The following is a 23,636-nucleotide window of genomic DNA, read 5'->3' on the forward strand; positions in this document are numbered from 1 at the left end:
CTCTGCCAGTGGAAGCCCAGCATTAAAAATAACAGTAGTTAAAATTAAACCCCAATGGAGATTTTAAATTGACTCGCAGTGTATGCGCTCCTTTCGCACGGTCCGAACTCATGGCAGTTCCAAGAACCTTCTCAGGACCGTTTCCTCACGCATTGGGACGGCAGAGGAACCAAGGAAAGTGGACCTCAGTTACCAGAACCCTCTTAGATCCTCTTTGGAGGCAGGGTCTTGTCAGGTTTCCATAGGAACTCATATAACGTAGGAGCTTCCTTGGTGATACTTCATGCCATTTCAAACAAGTAGAAGTTCTTAGAACTCTTCTGTCCCAAAGCGGCATTGTTTGGGTTTGTTTTGGGGTTCTGTCTTGTTGGAATCCTCCTTTTTGGATATTTCCATTCGTGTTTTTTTTTTTTCTACATTCGTCTGCTCTTGCGTTTATCTGTTGCTTTCTTGATCCAGCTCATAAACCCGCAGTTCTGGGTTCTTTAACTTGCTGACAGTTCTGAGGTTTTCCTCCTCCCGGAGATGGAAGTGACAGTATATGTTAATCGGTCTCCACTTATGGAGAGCTTTCATCAGCTCGCAGCCTCAAAGGCCTTTCACTCTGGATCTCCTGTTGCCAGAAGAGTCTTGGGCTCGCAGGCGGGAGGAGCTGCTAATCGAACCGCCGACCTTCTGACTGGACGGCTGCTCTCCAGCTGCACCATCACGCAACCTTCAGTGGAAGAAGGAAAGAGGAACTCTCAAACATTGATCTCTCCCTGCCCGAGGGTGAAGGCCTTAAGTGCAGAGATCTACTCTGCAGATATCAGAGATCTACGGCGGGATGTCTCACGTTTCACGTCGATCTCCAGTCTAGTAAACTCCCAACTTCTCGATCTTCTACTCGGGATTACGGTCCGCATGGAGGATCCGCCCCCGAAATCCTTTTGTTACATCGAATCCTCCCGATTCTCCTGGAGATTATTCCCGATAATCTCCCTGTAAGACTCATATTGTTGAAAAAAGGCCTCTTGCCTCAAACTTTTTGGTTCACCGTGTTCTTCTCCATTTAATTGGCCCTTTGTGTCCGTCGTGGTAACAAAGGGGGTCGTTGTCGGGCGCTAATCAGTTCATTAAAAGAAAACAATGAATAGAGCTTTATGGGAGTCCTGCAGATTGCAAAAGGTTTGCTCAGCTGATTCGGGATTTTGGCCGGAGGCTGGCTTCAGATTATCGGAGGAGGGATAGTGCCGTAAGACTTACCTCACGACTTTATCCGGTCCTCTGCTCGATTTAGAACCGAATCGGAGGGTTTCACGAGCTGCTTTCTGACAGAGGAGTTCCATCAAGTGTCCAACTGTGTTCCTGGAAGTAGCCTCCTCCAGGGGAACCTTTGGCTCCTGCATTCCCAGCGGCAGTCCGGCACCTCGGTAGGGACCGATGTGACCCCAAAACAAACGAAGAAGAGGAAGATGACAAGCGGACAAGCGTGGAGGTGAAGCTGCCAAAGCGCTCATGGAATAATAAGCATTGACTAACAGACGGTTGAGCTGTTTTTATCTCCTCCCTGCACTGTGCAGAATCCCGTTAGCTAACTCGTTAGCTAATGCTACACTTGTTCCGGTCCACAAGGTAGATGTGCCTCTGCACGCCCTGGAAACCCTTCTGAGCTCAGACCTCTTTCTTGCTGCTTCTGTCCTTTTTGTCACTAGAAAACATCTGAGCAGTGACCGCCATAGATTTTAAAAACATCTCTGTCTTCAAGCGGTATCTGCTAATGTAGCTTACTAGTTCCACCGATCACCAAGCACCTATGAGTAGAAACTCTGTCTATGCTACCTGGCGCTAACGGCACCACCTGTGCAAACCAAGGTAGACTAGAACCGCTGTACCCGAGAAAGCTGGAGGCGCCGCCACGTTTGCTCCGATCCGAGGATCGGTCCGCGATCTTCATGCCGCGTTTTTTCCGTGAAAGATTAAGATCTCTGAGGCCCGCGGCCTTACGCCAGAAGGTCCCACTCATTATCCTCAGATTTTCTCTCATTACGGCCGGATCAAGAGGGCCGGACGGAGCGGCGCAACAGCTGGGCGCGCTGGGAAGGTCGCTTAGAGGCGCGACATCAATGGCAACGGGCGCAGACAAAACAAGAATGAATGATGTCAACGAAGAGAGAGATGCAACTGATTGGAAAGGTGTGTGTGTGTGTGTGTGTGTGTGTGTTGCTAACATGTTAAGCTAGTCACATACTGTTGAGTATGAACGCTGAGTGTCATGCAGAGATAGCGTCTATTCTTTTTATGGGAACACTGGGGTCCTTCTTCTTATCAATATGTTTATTGATCATTTGCACAGCAAATTAGAACCGATCAGTCCATCCATCTGCTGGATTATTGATCATTCTCTCCGAAACCTGCACCAAGTTGCCCAATTTTCTGCACAGGCCTCCACTTGTATGCTGCAAAGCGGGAAGGCGAAGGGAAAACCCTAACGCTCGTCCCTCGCCACATTTTCTAAAAAGCAATTCTGATTTTTCAGCCACAACTGGATCAGGTTACAACGCACACACACACACACGCGCGCGCGCGCACACACACACGGAGCATGGAGGCCGACACATGGCCCTGGTTACTGCAATATGTAGAGTGGTGATTGATGGGAAACCAAAAACCACCTAAATAGGAGGAAAGAATGAGGGGGGTTTGGGTGTGTGTGTGTGTGTGTGTGTGTGTGTGTGTGTGTGTGTGTGTGTGTGTGTGTGTGAGGGGGGGAGAACAGTGGGCAAAAAGAGAAACAAGAAAGGGAGGAAGAAAAAGCCAGCTCACGGCTCGGATTTGACGAGGGTGTGAGGAAGACGAGCGGCGTCCAGGTGCTTTTTGGCGCCCGTTGCAGAAAATGCCTTGAAGTGATTGGATCAGCCCGGGTTGTTCTCTGAGTTTTACTGGAAGTTATTCATCCCTCGTTCAATTATTCTTATTCGCAACAGATGCTCTCCATCTACCTCACACACACACACACACACACACACACACACACACACACACACTCAAACACGCCGGCTAACCACAACAAGCTGCGGTAAAGGTCTTGGAGAGGTTTTGGTCTGGATGCAAGGGCAGAAGGCGTGTGTGTGTCTGTTTGTGTGTGTGTGTGTGTGTGTGTGTGTGTGTGTGTGTGTGTGTGTGTGTGTGGTTTGAACATGCATGTAGGAGTGTTTATTAGGTGTAGAGGTGTCTGCTGTGGTGGGGGGTTTGTGGCTCCTTGCAGGGGAGCATCTCCTGAGGTTGAGGGGTTGACAAGCCACATTGTGATCCACACTGGCTGGTTTCAGACACACACACACACACACACACACACACACACACACACACACTAGCCCACCATGTGCCCTCCGGCGGCCCAATTCCATGTAGGTCTTCTTGAAGTAATCAGCTCATTCCCAGAACCAAAGGGTTTAATGCAATAATGGCTTGAAGGTCGTGACTTTCCTGGAGTTTGCGGACGAACGCTCCTCGAAATGTGGGTCAGGACTGGAGGTTAATCGGGGGGAAACGCAATCGGGTCAGCCGACACGTTTCTGGAGGAACGTCCTGCACGTGGCTGCCTGGAGACGGCGGGTTTCAGCTGCATGTTTACCTGGCTGATCCTCTCCAGATAGGTGGCTTTTACCAATTTACCAGCGGATCTCCGTTCCCCTCCTGAAAGAAGCAGATGATGGTGGAAGCGTCCGAAGTGTGTTTCCTCCCCCGGGCGTCCGGAGCTCCACATCCAGAGGAGCCAGACGAGGCTCCGTCTGGAACATCTCAGGAGGCCTCTCCGCTTAGAGACCTACCCTGGATAAATAGCAGAAGATGGACGGGCGGTGTTCGGTTATTCATTTCTAAAAAAAAAACCACGGACGGGGTTTTATTACGCTTACGGTGTCTAAAACCGCTTTCTCGGCCCAGGATTACTACAAAACAATGGAATTAGGATAAAACTCTGAAAGTGTTGCAAGAGTGATATCTTCTCTCAGGAGATCTCTGCATGAGGCGGGGAGTTTATTTGTTAGTCACACCGTCCCTGCAGAGCAGGGGGGGATTTTTACCCCTGCAGTGGAGGTCTGAATATCTCATTAACTCACTCCTGCAGCTCTTTCCATTTGCTTCCACTCAGTTCTTTTATTTATTTTTTTTTTCTTCAGTAATCATGAGAATTTTTTTTTCTTCAGTAATCATGAGAATTTTTTTTTTCTTCAGTAATCATGAGAATTTTTTTTTTCTTCAGTAATCATGAGAATTTTTTTTTCTTCAGTAATTATGTTTTTTTTTTTCTTCAGTAATCATGAGAATTTTTTTTTCTTCAGTAATCATGAGAATTTGTTTTTTCTTCAGTAATGAGATTTTTTTTTTCTTCAGTAATTATGAGATTTTTTTTTCTTCAGTAATCATGAGAATATTTTTTTTCTTCAGTAATTATGAGATTTTTTTTTCTTCAGTAATCATGAGAAATTTTTTTCTTCAGTAATCATGAGAATTTGTTTTTTCTTCAGTAATCATGAGAATTTTTTTTTTCTTCAGTAATCATGAGAATTTTTTTTTTCTTCAGTAATCATGAGAATTTTTTTTTCTTCAGTAATTATGTTTTTTTTTTTCTTCAGTAATCATGAGAATTTTTTTTTCTTCAGTAATCATGAGAATTTGTTTTTTCTTCAGTAATGAGATTTTTTTTTTCTTCAGTAATTATGAGATTTTTTTTTCTTCAGTAATCATGAGAATATTTTTTTTCTTCAGTAATTATGAGATTTTTTTTTCTTCAGTAATCATGAGAATTTTTTTTCTTCAGTAATCATGAGAATTTGTTTTTTCTTCAGTAATGAGAATTTTTTTTTCTTCAGTAATTATGAGATTTTTTTTTCTTCAGTAATCATGAGAATTTGTTTTTTCTTCAGTAATTATGAGAATTTTTTTCTTCAGTAATTATGAGAATTTTTTTTTTCTTCAGTAATCGTGAGAATTTTTTTTTTTTTCTTCAGTAATCATGAGAATTTCTTTTTTTTTTTTTTTTTGGGGTGGGGAGATAAATTCAGGATGCACAACGTCGTGTTTTTTTATTTATTTTTATTTTTAGTTTTTTTAAGTTCCGAGCCGTATGTGTTACAGCTCCACAGAAGCATTAGTGACGCTCGGAGAGGCGCTTCTGTTTCACTGCATCTCCTGTTTCTCCACGTTACTTTCTAAACTCCCGGATTCACACGTGCTCACCAGCGTGTGTGTGTGGATTCCACAGGTGGGAACTTTTTACGTCGAAATTTTGTATCCCCGACCTAATTTTACGCTCGTGCGCGTTCCAGGACGTCACTTTTCGGGATGCAACAAGGTGTTTCGGCTGCGTAACACCTTGGCTTCTTGCATGTATGTGTGTGTGTCTGCATGTGTGTGTTTGTCTTCACACAAAAGTAGGGCAGATGTTGTCACCATAGGTGGCCCCTCTCAGCAGAAGAAAGGGAGATAGCAGGACTTGTGAGTGTGAGAAGCTCTCGTGTAGAAAAGAAGTGTGTGTGTGAGTGTCAGATAAGAAATTACACACTTGAGTGTATAGTCCTGTGTAGGTGTGTGTGTGTGTGTGTGTGTGTGTGTGTGTGTGTGAGGTGGGAGGGGGGCTGGGACGGAGAGCCAGAGGGTATTTTTATATCTGACAAACTCAAGTCTCATGGTGTTTTTGAAGCTCTGGGCGGAAAGGGAGCGCGAGGGGGGGCCAAGGGAAAATACTTGCACGCCTCAAATGAAATTATTTCCTTAAAGAGACACTTGGACGCTTTCGGGACGAGCGTTTTAACGTGCTGGTGTGATGTGTGGATGGATGGAAGGATGGATGGATGTTCAACTGGTGTCCAAAGTGTCATAAACACCTTGGGTGCGTGGGATGATCGTTCGACTCGAAGCCGCTAGAAGGAGGTCGCTGAGCTCCTCCATGAACTTCTGGGTTCCCTGGTTGGTTTGAATGGAGATGTGAGAGGTTGGGCTTCAGGGAGTGTTTACGGCAAAACATGAGGGGGAGGCAGAATTCACCCCGTTTAATGCGAACATGGAGGAACCCTTTAAAATCAGGGTTTTATTCAATAGATTGAGCAAAAAATAAGGCTTTAAATTGCATTGAAATCCATTAAATTTGATGTCTAGAGATTTAAATTCACATGTTGGAGTTAAAACTCCAGAATTAGAGCAAAAAGGAAACAAAAATAAATAAATTCATTCAATATAAATAATTATAACAACAACAACAACAACAACAACAATAATAATAATAATAATAATAAATAAATTCATTCATATTAAAAATAAAAAAACTACATTTATTAAAATCAAAAAATATATAGTAAAATACATTCATTAAAATTAGTGTTACAATAAAACTAATACATTTATTACAATTTAAAAAATAATAAAAATAGATTCATTAATTAAATTAAAAAAAAATAGTAAAAAATAAATACATTCATTAAAAAAAAATGATAATAATAAAATAGATACATATATTACCATCAAAAAATAATACAAATAGATACATTCATTAAAGTTAAAAAATAATAGTAAGATAAACACATTCATTAAAAATAAATAATAATAATAAAATAAATACATATATTACAATTAAAAAATAATTATACAAATAGATACATTCATTAAAATTAAAAAAATAAAAATAAATAAATTCATTACAATTAAAAAATAATAAAAATAAAATAAACAGACACCGATAATCATTCACAAATTTAAATCCATGTCCTTCTTTTGATACTTTGTCTCTCAGAAGGTCATATGTTCATATCTGCTAACGTACCAAATCTAGTCCGGCCCTGAATGATTGACATTATTATAAATAACTAACTGCAGTTGGACATGGACATTCAATTAGTTTGGCGCGGCAATAAAAAGCATTAAACTAGATCCGCAGATACCTGCAGAAACCCTGAGGACGGATGATACATTCGGACGGAGGTTCAGCCGCACAATTTCAACTTTAAGTGGGACCTCATGGGAGCCTCCACGCCCAAGGGACCCGAGTTCAGGGGTCGGAGTTCAACCGAGGATCTTCTCGCCGCGGGGTAACAGCGCTACCCGGCGTGGCTCCCATATTTGAAAATTAATAATCGTGGCGGCCGGCGTCGACCCGACCCTGCTCCCGCTCCGAGCTATAGATAGAACCTCCTCATCCGGAGCTCCGGACCGGAGCGGCCTTATTTGAAAGCGGGACGTATTTCGCCGCGGGGCTTTGGCAGGAGAACGTCCCGGTTCCTCTTCGTTCCCATCAAGAGACGGAGGCGGCTTCCTCCAGAAATAATGCCGGCGTAATGAGCGGCGCCACGGCTGGAAATTGCACGCTTGGTGAAAGTAAACAAACACACGAGCGAACGGAAGACTTAATGATTTAATTTTGGGTTTGCTGGAATAAGGGAGGATATAATGTGAGCGACATGGTGCGTTCACTGACGCGTTCATTGTTTGCCTGTGTGTGAGTGTGTGTGTGTGTGTGTGTGTGTTCAGATCATATCAGGCCTCAGCCGTTTGTATCCCAGTGAAACCTTTGATAGGGGGCACATGTGGCATTTATCCGTTTTATTTTATTGTCGTCAGTATTTCCAGCTTCATGCCACCGCTTCGGGGGTCAGAGTTGTAGCTGTTTATTTTTATTTAGTTAATCATTTATTTTTCCCGCTTTGTCCGGCTCTTTGCCCACAATTTTGGTGTCAGAGTTGTAACTTTAATTTTTTTCCCCCTGTATTTCCAGCATGGTGCCACCAAGAGTTTAACTTTTTATTTTTTTATTTATTTTTTATTTTATTTATCCTGTTTTTTTTTCCACCTCCGTGTCGCCAGTTTTTGGTTAAAAGTTTTTTTTTTTTTTTTTTTTTAACTCTATTTTTCCAACTATTTCCATCTCCCATTTTTTTTTTTTTTTTAGGATAAGAGTTTTAATTTTTTATTTCAATTCTATTTTTATTTCATTTTATTTATCCCAGTATATCCAGCTCTCTTCCACCAGTTTGGGGGTGAAAGTTTTAACATTTTAATTTTATTTTACTTTTATTTTCTTTTATTTTCCTATTATCTTTATCACTGGGTCATCTTTTTTTCATATTAAGAGTTGTAACTTTTTTATTTATTAATTTTTTTAAAACTCATCATTTTATTTTACCTACTATTTCCATCTCAGAGCCACCATTATTTTAGAGTAAGAGTTGTAATCTTTTATTTTAATTCTATTTTTGATTTTATTTGATTTCATCCAGTAGATCCAGCTCTGGACACCAGTTTAGGGGTAAAAGTTTAAACATTTTATTTTATTTTTCCTGCTTTTTCCATCTAGAGCCATCCCTTTTCGAGAACAAGAGTTGTAATCTTTTATTCTAATTTTTTTTTTTTTTTGATTTTATTCTATTTCACCCAGTATGTCCAGTTCTATTCCACCAGTTTAGGGGAAAAAGGTTTAAACATTTTAATTTTATTTTACTTTCATTTTCTTTTGTTCTTCCTATTATCTCCATCTCTGGCCCAGGTTTTTCACATTAAGAGTTGTAACTTTTTTTTTTTTTAATTAAAACTCATTATTTTCTATTCCTAATATTTCCATCTCAGAGCCACCATTATTTTAGAGTAAGAGTTGTAGTCTTTTATTTTAATTTTTTTTATTTTTTATTTTATTTTATTTCACCCAGTATATCCAGCTCTGTTCCACCAGTTTAGGAGAAAAAGGTTTAAACATTTTCATTTTATTTTACTTTTATTTTCTTTTATTTTTCCTATTATCTCCATCTCTTGGCCAGTTTTTTTTCAGATTAAGAGTTGTAACTTTTTTTTTCAATTAATTTTTTTTTAAACTCATTATTTTATTTTCCTAATATTTCCATCTCAGAGCCACCATTATTTTAGAGTAAGAGTTGTAGTCTTTTATTTTAATTTTTTTTCTTTTTTTATTTTATTTTATTTCACCCAGTATATCCAGCTCTGTTCCACCAGTTTAGGAGAAAAAGGTTTAAACATTTTAATTTTATTTTACTTTCATTTTCTTTTATTTGTCCTCCTATCTCCATCTCTTAGCCAGTTTCTTTTTTCAGATTAAGAGTTGTAACTTTTTTTTTTTTTATTTATTTTTTTTAAAACTCAACAGCCCAGTTTCACCAGAGCCCGTCGCTCGGTGCACATTTACCCATTTTTGGCAAAAAAGAAAACATTAATCATGGATCGGGGGCGCCTCCGACCATCTCTCTCTTCTCGCCGCGCATTCTGGCGGCGAGAAGGAGCGAGCGGCGATCTGGCGGCGATCTGGCGGCGATCTGGCGGCGATCTCAGCGACGGGTCTGCGAGGGAACGGCTGCACAGGGCCTTTTTTTAAAGCGCTGCCGGGAAGTGGAATGTTGGCTTCCAGTTTGTCAGGTGACCGGGAGCTCATGTCACGTGACGGTAACTCTAATGCGAGGAAGAAAGAGATAGAGGGAATGGGCGGAAAAGACGGTCAAATGTGTGTGTGTGTGTGTGTGTTACTATCTAATGGGTTGCAATCAGTGAAATGATTGCAGAGATAGGCTGTCAACACACATACACACAAACGGAAAGTGTGTTTCTGGGAGTATTAACTCATGTAATGGTGTGTGTGTGTGTGTGCATGTGCTGGTCATATGATATAGAGGAGGCCCTACGTTATACAACATGACAATGTGAGATCATCACCTCCGGGAGCCGGTTCTAATCTCCGACGTGGCTCTGGAGGATTTTGCCAGTGCTTGGTAAAGACTTACCCGACGCGCTCTGACAGAGTCTGGAGCCCCCGGGGTCGCGAGCCGGCTGAATGTAGCGCGTTATCTGGCCGTCGGGGTATATTGTTGCCATTGAGTGCAGCTTTAGAGCCTCTGAATGATTTATGCTGAGCCCGGGTTTTGTCTCCGGCGCCGCCGCCGCCGCACGTCGTTTTTTTTTGAGCGCGGCGGGTTTGAATGAAACGCTTGAACGGCAGAATCTCAGCCGCCACACGTTCAGCAGAAACCGGGCCGTCGCGGCAACAAAGAAGATTGAAAGTGGAGACACGTGCGATGTTTTACGGAGTTTCACCGGAACCCGGAGACCTCGGTTCCTTGGACCATCTTCAGGGTCGTCTTCGGGTTCCTTGGAACTCGTGATGTAGGTGATCGGTGGAGCTCGTAAGCCATTGGCGGACACTTCGGCGCGGCGTTTTTTTACAAACCGACGGTTGTGGCTGCTCAGATGTTTGGGAGAGGGAGTGGAAAAAAACGTCTGAGCTCTTCTGGCCTGCTTCACCTCAGAGGTTTCCAGGGCTCTCGGAAGAACATTACATTTCGGACAGAGAAAGTTAGCTAACGGCTAACGTGGTCCTTCACAGTGCAGGGAGATGATAAGATAAGATAAGATAAGATAAGAACAACTTTATTTATCCCGAAGGAAATTGTTGTGCCAGAGTTTCAAGCAAAACATAACAATAATAGATAATAGTAGGAAGGAGGGAGAATAAGAAATACAATAAACTATAAAGTGTTAAGGTTAAGGCTATCAAATGTTTTAAGGTCTTAACATGTACAAACATTTGAATATTTGTACTTGTTAAGACCTTAAAACACTTAAAACATAAAAACCCTTCAACCATCTGACAGCTCGTGCTTATTATTCCCTGAACGCTGTGGCAGCTTCACCTCCATCTTCCTCTTCTTCTTCTTCTTCGGACAGTTTTTTATTTTCATCCCGACGGTGCTTCCACTGCCTGCGGGAATGCAAAAGTAGAAGGTTCCTCGGGAGGAAGAGGAGGAGGAAGAGGAGGAGGAGGCTACTTCCTGGAACCCAAGTCAAGGCAGATAGTTCTTAGAAATTTTCTGTCGGAAAGCGTCCGTCGTGGTTCGAGCCAACAACCGGCTGCTTCAGAACCCGACAGGGATCCGGTACGAACCCGCGGCTCGGTTTGTTTTCAAAACCAGGGAGGAAAATAAACAGCACACCAGATTGCCCTTTGTCATTTTAATTAAAGTAGTTGACCGAACAAACCGACCCCGTTTGTCTTGAATAAGAAAAACACGTCTGTCGCACGCCGCCGCAGGCTACGGTTAAAGTAACATTCACCGAGGCACGTGAAGCTATAACATCCCAATTAAATGAAAGAGATGATAATATGAATAAGCCCTGAGGTGCAGTGCTTAGAAAATCAACTTTTCTGCAGTTGCGGGCGTGTTTCCAAGAGGGATCGGTGACTCAAGCAGTGAAAAGCGTCCGCTATTTAACAGCCCTCCGTTATTTTCGGTGTATTTCCGTACGTCCGCGGATATAAAGAATACCCAGTGTTTGTGATTGGCCCCCTTGTCAGATGTTAGCGACGAGCTATCAGAGCTCAGCTGTTTCGGCGATGGAAGTTGGACATTAGGCTCGTTGCGTAAGTGATGAAAATCCGTGTTTCTGTGTCGGACATACCGTGACGTTCCCAAACGGGAGGCTTAAAAGCTGGTTTCAGGCGAGGCTCCGGTCGGTAGCAACAACATGACACGGCAATGCTGAAGATAGCGTGGAGTCTCCATGTGTCTGAGAGGGGTACCTCCAGGCTCCTCCCACAGGAGGTCCACTGGAGACCCCAAATTGTCCAAATGTGTAGATACGAGGGTCAATAGTCGTATGCCCGGACCTCCGACCGGTTCGCTAGGCCTCTCGCCCAATGACAGCTGAGATAGACTCCAGAAACGACCCAAAGTTCAGGATAACCGATTGGATGATACAGCAGGGACACTTTTGTTAACAGGCAGTTACGATTTCATCCACTTTCCCACTCCAAAGTTAAGAAATGCCTCGTGACTTTTTCGAGAGTCCCAATCTTTTAACTCTCTTAATTCAGATGAAAAGAACTCCCGCGTCTTCTCTCGCCAAAGAACCCAAGATAAGGTTCTGCCGGCCTCGATGACTCGACGTGCTTGGAACTGGAAACCTTCAGCCCAGACATATTTCCGTCCACATGAACATCTTCACTCCCGTGGAGCAATAACTCAAGAGGCAGGTCGTCGGATGATGTGTTTAGGGGTCTTTTAACACAACGCACACACTGTTTTACAAGACCGGCCCGCCCTCCCCGTGTCCTTTACGGTGCGTTTTACTGGAGTGTCACTGGCGGAACAGGAATTCCCGTTAAACTGTGAACGGCTCATCTGCTTCTCCTCACGAGGACTTTGTACAAACGTGACAGGAACCGGCCTTTGCCGAGAAGACTCTGATAAGAGTCAATCGGATGAAGGGAACGCATTTTAGGAGCGTTGCTGGTTTTGACATCAGGCCCCCTTGACCAGATGTTGGCGGAGGGAGGTCATGTTCATCCATCCATCCATCCATCCATCTTCTACCTCCGATCCCGACGGGGTCCCAGGGGCGGCAGACTAAGCAGAGAGGCCCAGACTTCCCTCTCCCGGGCCACTTAGTCCAGCTCTTCCGAGGGAACCCTGAGGAAGTAGACTGTGAGACGTAGTCCCTTCGGGGTGTCCGGGATCTTCTCCTCCTGGTGGGACGAGGAGAACCCGGTCACCCTGAGGAGGAAAGTCTTTAGCTCCGCCTGTCCGTCGGGTTCAAACCCACAGCTGGCGACCAGAGGCCAGGGTGGGAACGTAGATGGGCCGGTAAATCCAGAACCTCCTGTCTCAGCTCATCTCCTTCTTCAGGGCCACCTGAAGGCATTGGACGACAATGTCTGGAAAGGATATTTGCTCCAAATTGCAATTAACCGTGAAAAGAAATTGTTGGGATGGTAGTTTTGGTGCTTGGTCCTTCCACCCGACGGCGTCAGGAGATTCCAGTCTCGCCCGCTACAAATGTCCAGCCCTTCCCTCGGAGCTCCAGTACTTTTGACCGCGCTCCGAATTAGATTACCTCGGATTCTGTTGTGTTACGCACGCTTTTTTTTTTTTTTTTTTTTATTATATTTCTCAGATTAGTTCATTGAATTACTTGATTTAAAAAGAGCATCTATAGAGGAAAAGGCTGTATTTCTACTTTTAGTGCTACAGCTGTCGTCTCCAGGGTACTTTTCCACTCCCGTCTCTAAAATCTCGCCCCTCCATGTAAGGCTGGTATTGATTATTTTCCAAGGTGTTGAATTGAAAATCCGGAAATTCGGGTTTTATTTTCGACGCCGAATACGACACCGATTCGGGCGCGAACTTGAATTTCCGTGTGATACTCGCGTATTCTGTTCTGGACGTGTTCTGCTGCTGGTTTTCTAGCCGTGTCACTGAACCCCGTTCGTTCATTCGTTCATTTATCCAGCTTTTTCTGATTCACAGGGGAGGGCGTTTATATAAGGACGTAAAATTCACCTTTTCATTCTAATAATGCAGTTTAGAGCTTTGAATGTATCAAGTACTTTGGGTCAACAGTCCAGGGTGCAGGAGAGTTTGGAAAAGAGGTGAAGAAACTGGTTCAAACAGGTTGGAATGGGTGGAGAAAGTGTCAGATAGAAGAACATCAGCCAGAATGGAAGGAAAGGTGGAGGAGACGGTGGTGAGATGGTCTACAAACACTGACTGACCAAAAGACAGGAGGCAGAGCTGGAGGTCGCAGAGATGAAGATGTTGAGGTTCTCTTTGGGGGCGACCAGGATGGAGAGGATCAGGAATGAGTCCATCAGAGGGACAACACATGGTAGATGTTCTGCAGAGAAGGTCTGAGATGGTTGGGAGGAGGGAGAGTCAACATATTGGTTGGAAGGAGGTCTAGAGGAAGACCAAGGAGAAGATTGGTGGACGTCCTGAGAGGATATGAAGGTAGTTGATGTGAGAGAGGAGGATCCAGAGAACAGGATGAGATGAAGAAGGTGGATTCGCTGAAGGACAAGAAGAGCTTTGAATGTTATCGGAAAACCCACAAACTCCTGTAGAATTGAATCAGGGACCTTTCTAGCACTCTGTACCCACATGTATGTAGCGTGTGTGTGTGTGTGTGTGTGTGTGTGTGTGCCTCCTTCCCGTGTGCCTGACATTCTGTCCCGGGCTAATCAGCGCTCTGCTCTCGACTTAAATCGACTTCCTGATTGATTTGATGGCACCGTCATGTTCCACTCTGTGAAGAGAGCTTGGGTTTGTTTTGGGTAAATACCTATTTCCTCTTTTTGTCCTATTTCCAGAGATGAACAACGTATTGTTTCTTTAGTGTCGCGCACTGTGTGTGTGTGTGTGTGTGTGCATGTAACTGATTTTCTTTTTTTTTTCCCCCCTCCTGTCCTGTGTGCAGGATCGCAAGCTGTCCAAGTCGGAGCGTCAGCGCTTCAAAGAGGAAGCTGGGATGTTGAAGGGTCTCCAGCATCCTAACATTGTCCGCTTCTACGACTCCTGGGAGGGACCGTGCAAAGGAAAGAAATGTATTGTTCTGGTCACCGAGCTCATGACTTCTGGCACGCTGAAAACGTGAGTTCACGCGAAACGTTTCTCCGGTACCACGAAGCTGTCGGCGGGTTAAACGCCACGTTTAAAACTACATTTCCCACATAGAAAAGAAGGTTTTTTTTTTTTTGTGCTGAATATTTAAAAAAAAAACAAAACAAAACCTCAGCCCTGTAAAGCAGCCGGCCAACTTCTTTATCTCCCAGTTGCCGTTCCTGCCAAACCGCAATTTCTTTTAGTTTTAAACGGTGGTATTTGCCAGTACTTGCGCATAATGTATTGCTTATCAGCGTCCGGCAGCTGCCCGTGGCGAGGGATGGCGCGGGGCGGACGGGCGAGATGACGCTCCGCAGTCCTAGCATGATACGCTAATGCGTATCTTATCTAACCCCCGAAGACGATGTGCAGACCTTTTTTTCTTTTTGTCTGCGAGTTTTAAAAAAAAAAAAAAAAAGAAAAAGCACCCTGGCATGTCAATACCGGTGGCGTCCGTCAGTCTCTCTCCGCCCTTTCCTGAAAAATCCACCGCGGGAAAAACGAACGGCCGCGTAGGAAAACCGCGATCGGCCGGACGTCGAACCCACCTGCCGGCCGCCGCGGGATTCCTCTCATTCCTGACCGAGACACAGGAAAGGAGAGGCCGATCCAGGCGAGCGGGGACGGACGGCGTCGGGGGGACGACGTGCAAACCCCAGGGAAATGCGAAACGGCGTCGGTTGGACGCCGCCGCCGCCGTCGCAGTGGATCCCATGATAGAGATCCACAGGATGAGCGGGAGGTTTATCAGAACGGCTCCCGGTCGGACCGACGAATAAACCACCTGTGACTGAAGACGAGCGTAAAGACGAGCTGGCAGGAGCAGCAGCGCCCTCCGCTGGACTGCATGTGAGCTTCCTCGAGCCGAGGAGGCCTGAGGACGTTCTTTCTCGCTCCTGATTGGTGCATCTTCCCCGACCAGCGCATTCATGCGGTCGATAAACACAGCTGGAAAGATAAATAACGAGTGAAAACAGAGATTTATGCGATATACGTGGTTGTTTGAATACTATGTACAGTGTGTGTGTGTGTGTGTGTGTGTGTGTGTGTGTGTGTGTGTGTGTGTGTGTGTGTGTTTGACACTGGGAATGAAAGACGGCTAACCTGACTGGCTCGGCGTGTTCACATACTGTACATAGTATTCAAACAACCAGGTATATCACAGAAATCTCTGTTTTCACTTGTTATTTATCTTTGCAGCTGTGTTGATTGACTGCTTGTGTGTGTGTGTGTGTATGTGTGTGTGTGTGTGTGTGTTTTGAGCGTCACATGTTGGAGGGTTTATCCTGTCTATTGTCGCCGTTTCAACTTTAGAGAAAGTGAGCGGTCGGATAATGAGGGACGTATGGGTGAACACCCCCCTGCAGACTTTGCGTCTGTGTGTGTGTGTGTGTGTGTGTGTGTGCGTGTGTGTGCGCGCGCACGTGTCACCTATGGAAATGCGACCTCTCCGTCACCTTTGGAGAGAACGATCTGCTTTTAGTGCACGGACTGGTGCTCCTGCAGATGTGCAGTTTGGATGCATTCAATAAGGTTTCCGGGAGTCTGAAGCTGCTGCACGCACACACACACACACACACACACACACACACACACACACACACCCAGCGCCCTGGAGGGTGAATATGAAATCATGGGAACCCACCCAGATATTTTGGTTTGCCTTAATTCCACTGTGTATTATTTTAAACCACAGAAAACTGATTTTAGGTTTATCTTAATGTCCGCGGTGTCGCTTTTATGTGTTTTTTTTTTTTTTTTTTCGCCTCTGGGGGTGTTTGATTTATTCCTGGACATGCTCCCATTTTTTTTTTTTTTTTTTTAATTATTTATTTATTTATTTCCCCCAAAGAATAAAGATAAATCAAAAAATAGTGTATTGTATTGCTTAAAAGGGGTGAATATATTAGCCTGTTTTACACGCGGGGAACAACAGCTGGGACGTGGGATCTTCACACCTTCTTAGATTCGGACATCAGTGACCTACAAAGATGCTCCTTCTCTTTAGAGGTTTGGAGAGAATTCAGGTTTTGTTTTTTGTTTTTTTTCCAAACTATATTACGTTCACCTGCAGGCCACCGAAGGATCTGCCGTTTGCTCGGAACGGGTTTGAGATTCTGGAATCTGCTCATTGATGAGTAGAAGTTTTAAAGAAAAGTGACAACTTTTGATGATTATTCCCCCTTTTGGTGGAGGATAAAATAAAAACTAGAAACTGCCGCTGATGCTACAGCCGGACTCGCTGATGGGGATTTGGTGTTGGTGAGCGAAGGAGTTCTCTTGACTGGGTCACTCGGAGGTTCGGTCAGCTGCCGGATATCCACTCGTGGAACCTGAGGCAGATTCGGTGTGATCTGAGCGGAAAGCTCTGGAATTAGATTCACTTACCAAAAAGCTCCTTGATGTTTTTGGGTTCCCGAGGAAGTCCAATAACAGAAATGAGATTATTCTGCCAGCTTTGATGCAGTGCGGTCGCAGAGATCCGCAGGACCGCCTACCGGTCACGTGATCGGATGACTTTGCTGCGCTTCGGAATAAACGTTAGCCAAACAGCTGAGCAAGGAGTCGTTTTAAACTAGTCGTGATTGAAATGCGTTTATTATCTACAGGTGTATCGCTAATTCTGCGCTCGGGGTATTAAAGGTGCTGGATCTCTGCTGTCATTGGGCCAGACGTGAGGTTCACCGTTGGCCGGTAGATCGCAGGTCCTCCTTTAGAGACGTACAACCGTTCAATTTCATTTCCACGTCATCCAGAGGAATATAAACATCAACCCGAGCGTTCGCACATCTTGACAATTTAGATCGCGTGTGTTAAACTCAAGGCCCGCGGGCCAAATGTGGCCCGCCGCGTCATTTTCTCTGGCCCGAGAGAACGTCTTAAAAGCTCTGATTATCTTCAAATAAATAAGTCAAACACGTGCATCGATCATAAACTACATTTCCCACGTTCCATGCCGATCAACGCCATTTTCAACAAGTGGAATTGAGGAATACAAATAATCCCTAAAGGTCCGGAAAGAGAAAAGTTGATGCAGATGGAAGTCTGTTTGAATGAGTCATAGAATCAGATTTATTTAACATTAAGGAATACTTGCATTTATTTAACATTACATTTGGTGACATGTAGTCACATTTATACTGTTAGCGTTCATGCTGATGTGGCCTAAAAAAAAAGAGTTCGACTCCCCCGATGTAGATGAACCTCTGATGAACCTCCTCCAGGTGTTTGGACTGTGGGAGGAACCCTGGAATCCAACCTTGCTAATGCTAAATTAGTGAAATAAAAACACATTTTATTAGAATTAGCTAGTTGCTGCATCTGCGACTGAACCCGCTTGTGGATATCCAGGATTGTTTTATGTTGTAATCTGTTAACAATGTATTCGAAGATATAAAACTTGTCATCTGTTTGTCCTTTTTCACAATTATTAATATGAAAATATTGTTATTCGCTAAGTTCTGAATCTGTCACGAGTGGCAAATTCCTGAATCACCGCCAACAGCAGATCAGCTCCTGAACAACAAGCGGCGTTCATGAGCAAAAAAAAAAAAAAAAAGTCCACCAACCTTCTTGTCGGTAGAGATTTGCTGCCTTACATCGCCAGGCTAGCTATTTTTGGTGGTTTCCAATCTTCTAGATCGGAAGCTACACGGTAATATTTCATGTGCCGTTTGGATTTCTTGAGTCATTTCTGGACAAATATGGGCCGCCCCTACACACACACACACACACACACACTTCTTCTCCAGAGACATGGGGATATGGAACTTCTCCCGGCCAAGATGATGCATCCACACCTGTGGATGATCTCCACTTTCCTATCCGGACAAACAGCGGGCGGGAAACTGCCGTCCCCGAAGTAACAGAGGGGAAAATCCACAGTTTGATGCAGCTATTTCAGTCTTGGACGGCGTGCTGGTGCAGCGGTTAGACCTTCCATCTCACGGCAAGAAGGTCTCTGGTTGGATTCCCACAGGGGACCTTGTTTTTTGGGGTCTCCATGTTCCTTTCCTCCCAAAAACATACAAGAGGTTCATTGGAGAACCTTATTTGCCAAGATGTTTGAATGAGGTGGTAAACAGTCTCTAGATGTTGCACTGTGATGGACCCAACCTTTCGTCCAATCACAGCAGGTGCAGGATTAGCGGTGTGGAGAATGAATGAATTTTATTTACTGCAGCTCTCGATGTCACGTCGTAGCAATTGTCGTTGGAAGCCTCTTCCAGGGAACCAAAGTAAAGCGCTGATTTTTGTCTCCGATGGTTTCAAGCTGCCGTGAGAGCAAAAAACGACAAGCGATTCTCAAGCGGAGGGGAAATGATCCCTCAAGTCCAGAGGCGTCTGACGATAATCCAGTCTTAATCTGGAATCGAAGTCCGGTCCGTGTGCCTGCCGCCGCCGCCGGCCTGCCCCGCTGTCATCAACCTCCTCCGGCCCCGCTGCGAAATAATTAATCCCCTCCCTGTTGGACTTCTGTGAAGTCCAATAATGGAGCTGTAATGGGCTCCAAACAGCCAAACTGCCACCACCGTGACTGTCAGTCTCAATGAATTCATGTGAAACCCGCTGCTCCGCGGCAGGTATTTTCCAGGCGGGAAACAGTGGACCGCCGATGGACCGGTGGTCTTGCTTTTTGTCCGCTCAACACTTTGACTGACGGCCATCCCCCCCCTCCCCCCCTCGTGTTCTAGCTACCTGAAGCGCTTCAAGGTGATGAAAATCAAGGTTCTGCGTTCCTGGTGCCGGCAGATCCTGAAGGGCCTGCACTTTCTTCACACGCGAGCGCCACCCATCATCCACAGAGACCTCAAATGTGACAACATCTTCATCACCGGGCCCACCGGCTCAGTCAAGATCGGAGACCTGGGATTGGCCACGCTGAAACGGGCCTCTTTCGCCAAGAGCGTCATCGGTAAGGTGCCGTCAGAATCAGAAAAGGGGGAGACGGATACGACTAACGTGATCTTAATGTAAGACTACGTGTACATACGTACCCTTTGCAAGCCGACTCAAGACTCCTTTGAATGCCTCTGGAATGCCTGGCGGTAAAAATCAAACCCGCAGCTCTTTGCTAGAAGCACCGCTCGGTTGAATTAAGCCGTCTAGAGTTGAGCGCATAACATTTCACCAAGTGTGCGAGTTGAGTGTCTCCAGCGCCGCATGTTATGTTTTAACTACACGACAGACCGCAGGTATTCCAGCGGCGCTCACGTCCTGCTGCATTCACGGCATGCGGAGTTGCATGTTCCCGTGCTCCGGAGGTGGTAACGGAATGCAGAGTCAGTCCCAGTGCCGCTCCACGGTAATTACGCCGGCCTCAAATATTCGAACGTGTGCAAAATATAAGCGGATCAACGCATGAAGCGCTTCAAGGTCAGGGCGGGCTACCAGAAGCAACACTCTCGCCGTAACCTGTTATTTTGAGCCTCCTCGCTGCGTCGTCTCAGGGTTGATGCTCCGGTAGGTCATGTAGGATGGTAAAATCCCACCAGACCCTTTTTATCTGCCTTTCCCGTTTCCCAAACACGATGTGGAAAGAGCCATGCAGTTCTTGCGGGTTCGAAATTGCCAGTCTCGGGTCTACGATTATGGGTTTCCCTTTCCTTCTCATCAGGTACCCCGGAGTTCATGGCCCCGGAGATGTACGAAGAGAAGTACGACGAGTCAGTTGACGTGTATGCTTTCGGAATGTGCATGCTGGAGATGGCCACCTCGGAGTACCCCTACTCCGAGTGCCAAAACGCTGCCCAGATCTACCGCAGGGTGACCAGCGTAAGTCCCGTCTCCTGACCAGTTTTGCTGACCGCAAGCACTTACAGCACGGGTTTGGGCGGAGGGCCGATAGTGGGACACACTTGAAGGACATGGAAGTTACTGTTGCTCCGCCGGTAGAGTGAGTGCCCCTTCAAATCTGAAGGTTGCCGGTTCCATCCCTGGCTCCTCCCATCTGCATTTTCAAAGTGCCCTCGGGCAAGACCCCAAGATGCTCCCAACGGTATGCTTCGTGCCTGACATGGTAGCTCTGCCGTTAGCAATGTGGATGCTAGTATTTTCAAACTACATTACAGTTTTGAAGTCATTCACGTGTTCACCTTCAGGCTACTGAAGTTTCTGCTTCAGTAGCCAGAAAGGGAAGGTTGCGATTTAGGAATTGGCGCCTTCACTACTTGAGACATTAGTTAATTCATCTTTGGGTGATATTGAACAGAACAAAAGTATAAAATAAGCTATAATTTAGTTTCAAATAAGCAATTGTTTAGTCACTCATTCATGATTTTAGTCACTTATATAGAGTACATCACTGTTCCAGGTGACCTCAGTATGCTTCCACCATCACTGCTTGCTGGAGAATGAATGAATGAATGAACATACAAAGGAGTGGCTTTGGCTCAGGTAGAGCGAGCCTCCGTCCTGTAGAAGGTTGCCGGTGAGATTCCGGGCTCCTCCTGTCCGCATGAAGAAGCTGCACCCCAAGTTGCTTTGGACCGGTCGGCCATCGCTGTATGAACGGGTGAATGCTATGGGAATCCGATCTTCCTCGCTAGGGAGCGCGCCGGGGCCAGACTCATCCAGTTTGACCTCAGAGACGCACCGCGACCATTTTATTAGATCACTCGATCAAGTTAATATAATAATAAAAGTTAATGCAATCAATTCAGAAAGGGCACGTCTTCAATCAGAACAAAGAAATGAATTAAAAGTGTTTTCGACGCCGCAGAAACCAAGAAGGACGCATCGCGGTCGCCTCCTGATTACCGGCACGACTCTCCGGTAAAAAAAAAAAAAAACAACTCCTTTAAAACGTTATCGCATCCTCGTCGGCGAGAAACACGTTTTTTTTTTATCCCGGCGCATCTGTGTGTGGACGGTCAGGAGGCCTCCGGCGTGATCCACGCGTGATTTAAAATGAACCCTAATGCGCTTAAGACTCTGAAACCTTTCCAGCTTTTTGCTGAAATATAGATGACAGTTGGCCGGGAACGCTGACGGGGAATAAAATAAAATAAAAATAAAAAGAGAACAACAGATGCAGTCGTGGAGGAGGGGGGGGTCAAGATGAGTTGCTGCGTAGGTTTGTCGCTCGGACACACACACACACACACACACACACACACACACACTATAAATCTACCTGGAGCCTCTCCAGCTCCTCTCAGTCTGTCCAAATTGTTTATTTTGGTTAACGGCGCTCATAAACAAGTGTCTTCTAATACAAATATAAACAAAAATTTCATGATCTATCACTGCCAGTGTTTCAAATTCGAACTGGTTGAAAGTTTCCTGCCCGTAAAACTTTACGGCTGTTTATTTATCAACGTTTTAATTCCATACGAACGCCACTTTATCTGTTTCTTATTTAGCTTGTACCCCAAATGCATTCAGCGATGTTAAAGTGAGCGTAATGATTTGTGTGTGTGTGTGTTGCCCCGCACACACACACACACACACACACACACACACACTGAGGACCTTGTGACAGCCCCAGGCTGCTCCAGTCAACAGCCTCCTTCCATTTCACTTCTCAATTCATCCCCGCTGCTTTCCGTCGCTCCTTCCTCCCTACGTGCCTCCAGTCCGGGCCGAGACCCCGCTTAACCTCGGCTTCGGACGCAAAAACAATCCCGGAGAAGCACGTAAACCCGGCCTGCGCTCGGCCACCTGCTTTTTTTTTTTTTTTTCTTTAATTATCCAAGGGCGATTACACCGATGGTTAGCCACCAAGCGCGACGGAGCCCTTGTAGAAACATACATTTGTTCATGCAAAAAAAAAAAAAACACAAAAGTCGTATCGGCCGGTTTAGAATCCAATGACCGGCGGGACCTGTTGTTATCAAAGATCTACTTAATGGGTGTCTTATTAGATAAATTCACGTCCCGCTCTGGAGGCGCAGGGTGGCTCTGGCCAAAAAAAAAAAAAAGCCAAACCCGATCCAGTTATCCCGCTCTGTCGGGACGGCGAATACTCAAACGGGAGTGTATTTTCTGTACGTCCTCCTCAAGATAAAGTCAATATCCTTTAGCCGTCCCCGTCCCATATGGGACGGCTTTACCCCAGAATGTATATAAGTTATCTCATAACGTGAACAATGTTCTCTCAGGGTTACATTCCTATCCTCCATTCAGCCTTGTTAAGCTAAAACCCACCCCCACCTCCTCTTCTGTCAGACTCAATAGCATTACTTCCTTCATCAGCCTCTAACTTTGTTTGGCCCTGGAATCTCAGCATGTGTGTGTGTGTTTGCGATGGAAGGGGTTGTTACGCAATGATGAAATCAGGAATAGAAGGGAAAGAGGAATAGACTGCCGGTCTGGTGGGATGGAAAGCAGGCGAGGGGAGGTGGTCATTGGACGGCGGGAGCGGTTCGGGGTAAAGCTCGAGTCGAGCCGGCGCTGTCGGCGGGTCGGTCCTTCGGTCCCTCGGCGCTGAAGGTAAGCTTTCTATTCTACCGGTGACCTGATCTCCGGACGTTCTGTCTTCCGTCCCTCCGGCTTTCCCGGCCGTTGGCGTTTCTGTCCGTCCGTCGCAGCCCCGGCACGCCCCTGTGTGGATTTCTGATTTGAGTGATCTTCGCCTCCCGCTCAACAACTAACCTTTATTTCATCCCGGCACGGCGTTCATTTATCTGAAAAGGGGGTTATTTTTTGCAGACTCTGCTCTTTGTGATCTAATAGAATTGCATTATCTCGCATTCGGTCATCAGATGTTGTGTAGCAGCGGATGACGCTCTCTGGATTCGGAAAACAACCTTATCTCCCGAGTCGGTCATCCAAAGCGAGCGACCCGAGATGCTGGAGCAAAAGGAAATGGCTCAAAGTGAAGAGTTCCAGAGAAGCACTCGGCGGCGTGCATAAATATTCATCGTGCATTTAAAGATGGCCGCCTCGGGGCAAATATTTTGCCGCATTTGCGAGAGAAAACATGTGGTTTTTGTTTTTCGCCCCAAAGTTGAGCATGTCCCCTCCCCGAACCCTCCTCCGTATGGCTTCGCAGGGAGTGAAGCCGGGCAGCTTCGACAAGGTGGCCATTCCTGAGGTGAAGGAAATCATCGAAGGCTGCATCCGGACCAACAAGGACGAGAGGTGGGGCTCGCACACGCCTAGCACACGCCTCGCACACGCCTCGCACATGGATTCACCTTCCTGCCAATAAGCTAAAGTAGCCTATGTTTACCCGTCCGGTCGGATCCGTATCGCTCGCCGCGCCTTGGTTACAAATTCAAATTC

At 45.5% G+C, this 23,636-nt stretch overlaps 1 protein-coding gene across 28 annotated transcripts in view; it reads left to right on the forward strand.

Annotated features, from left to right (window-relative positions):
* wnk1b (WNK lysine deficient protein kinase 1b) overlaps positions 1–23,636 on the forward strand; it is a 94,351-nt gene that overhangs the window by 35,282 nt on the left and 35,433 nt on the right. For all 28 annotated transcript variants that reach the window (XM_086147218.1, XM_086147224.1, XM_086147222.1 and 25 more), the window contains exons 3-6: positions 14,224–14,396; positions 19,103–19,323; positions 20,026–20,183; positions 23,404–23,492. In XM_086147218.1, the coding sequence (XP_086003344.1) occupies positions 14,224–14,396; positions 19,103–19,323; positions 20,026–20,183; positions 23,404–23,492 (641 nt within the window). The remainder of the gene's footprint in view (positions 1–14,223; positions 14,397–19,102; positions 19,324–20,025; positions 20,184–23,403; positions 23,493–23,636) is intronic.

Source organism: Fistularia commersonii, chromosome 5 (genome assembly GCF_037954325.1).
Source record: "Fistularia commersonii isolate RoL2024-O1a breed Wild chromosome 5, RoL_Fcom_v1.0, whole genome shotgun sequence".
NCBI lineage: Eukaryota > Metazoa > Chordata > Actinopteri > Syngnathiformes > Fistulariidae > Fistularia > Fistularia commersonii.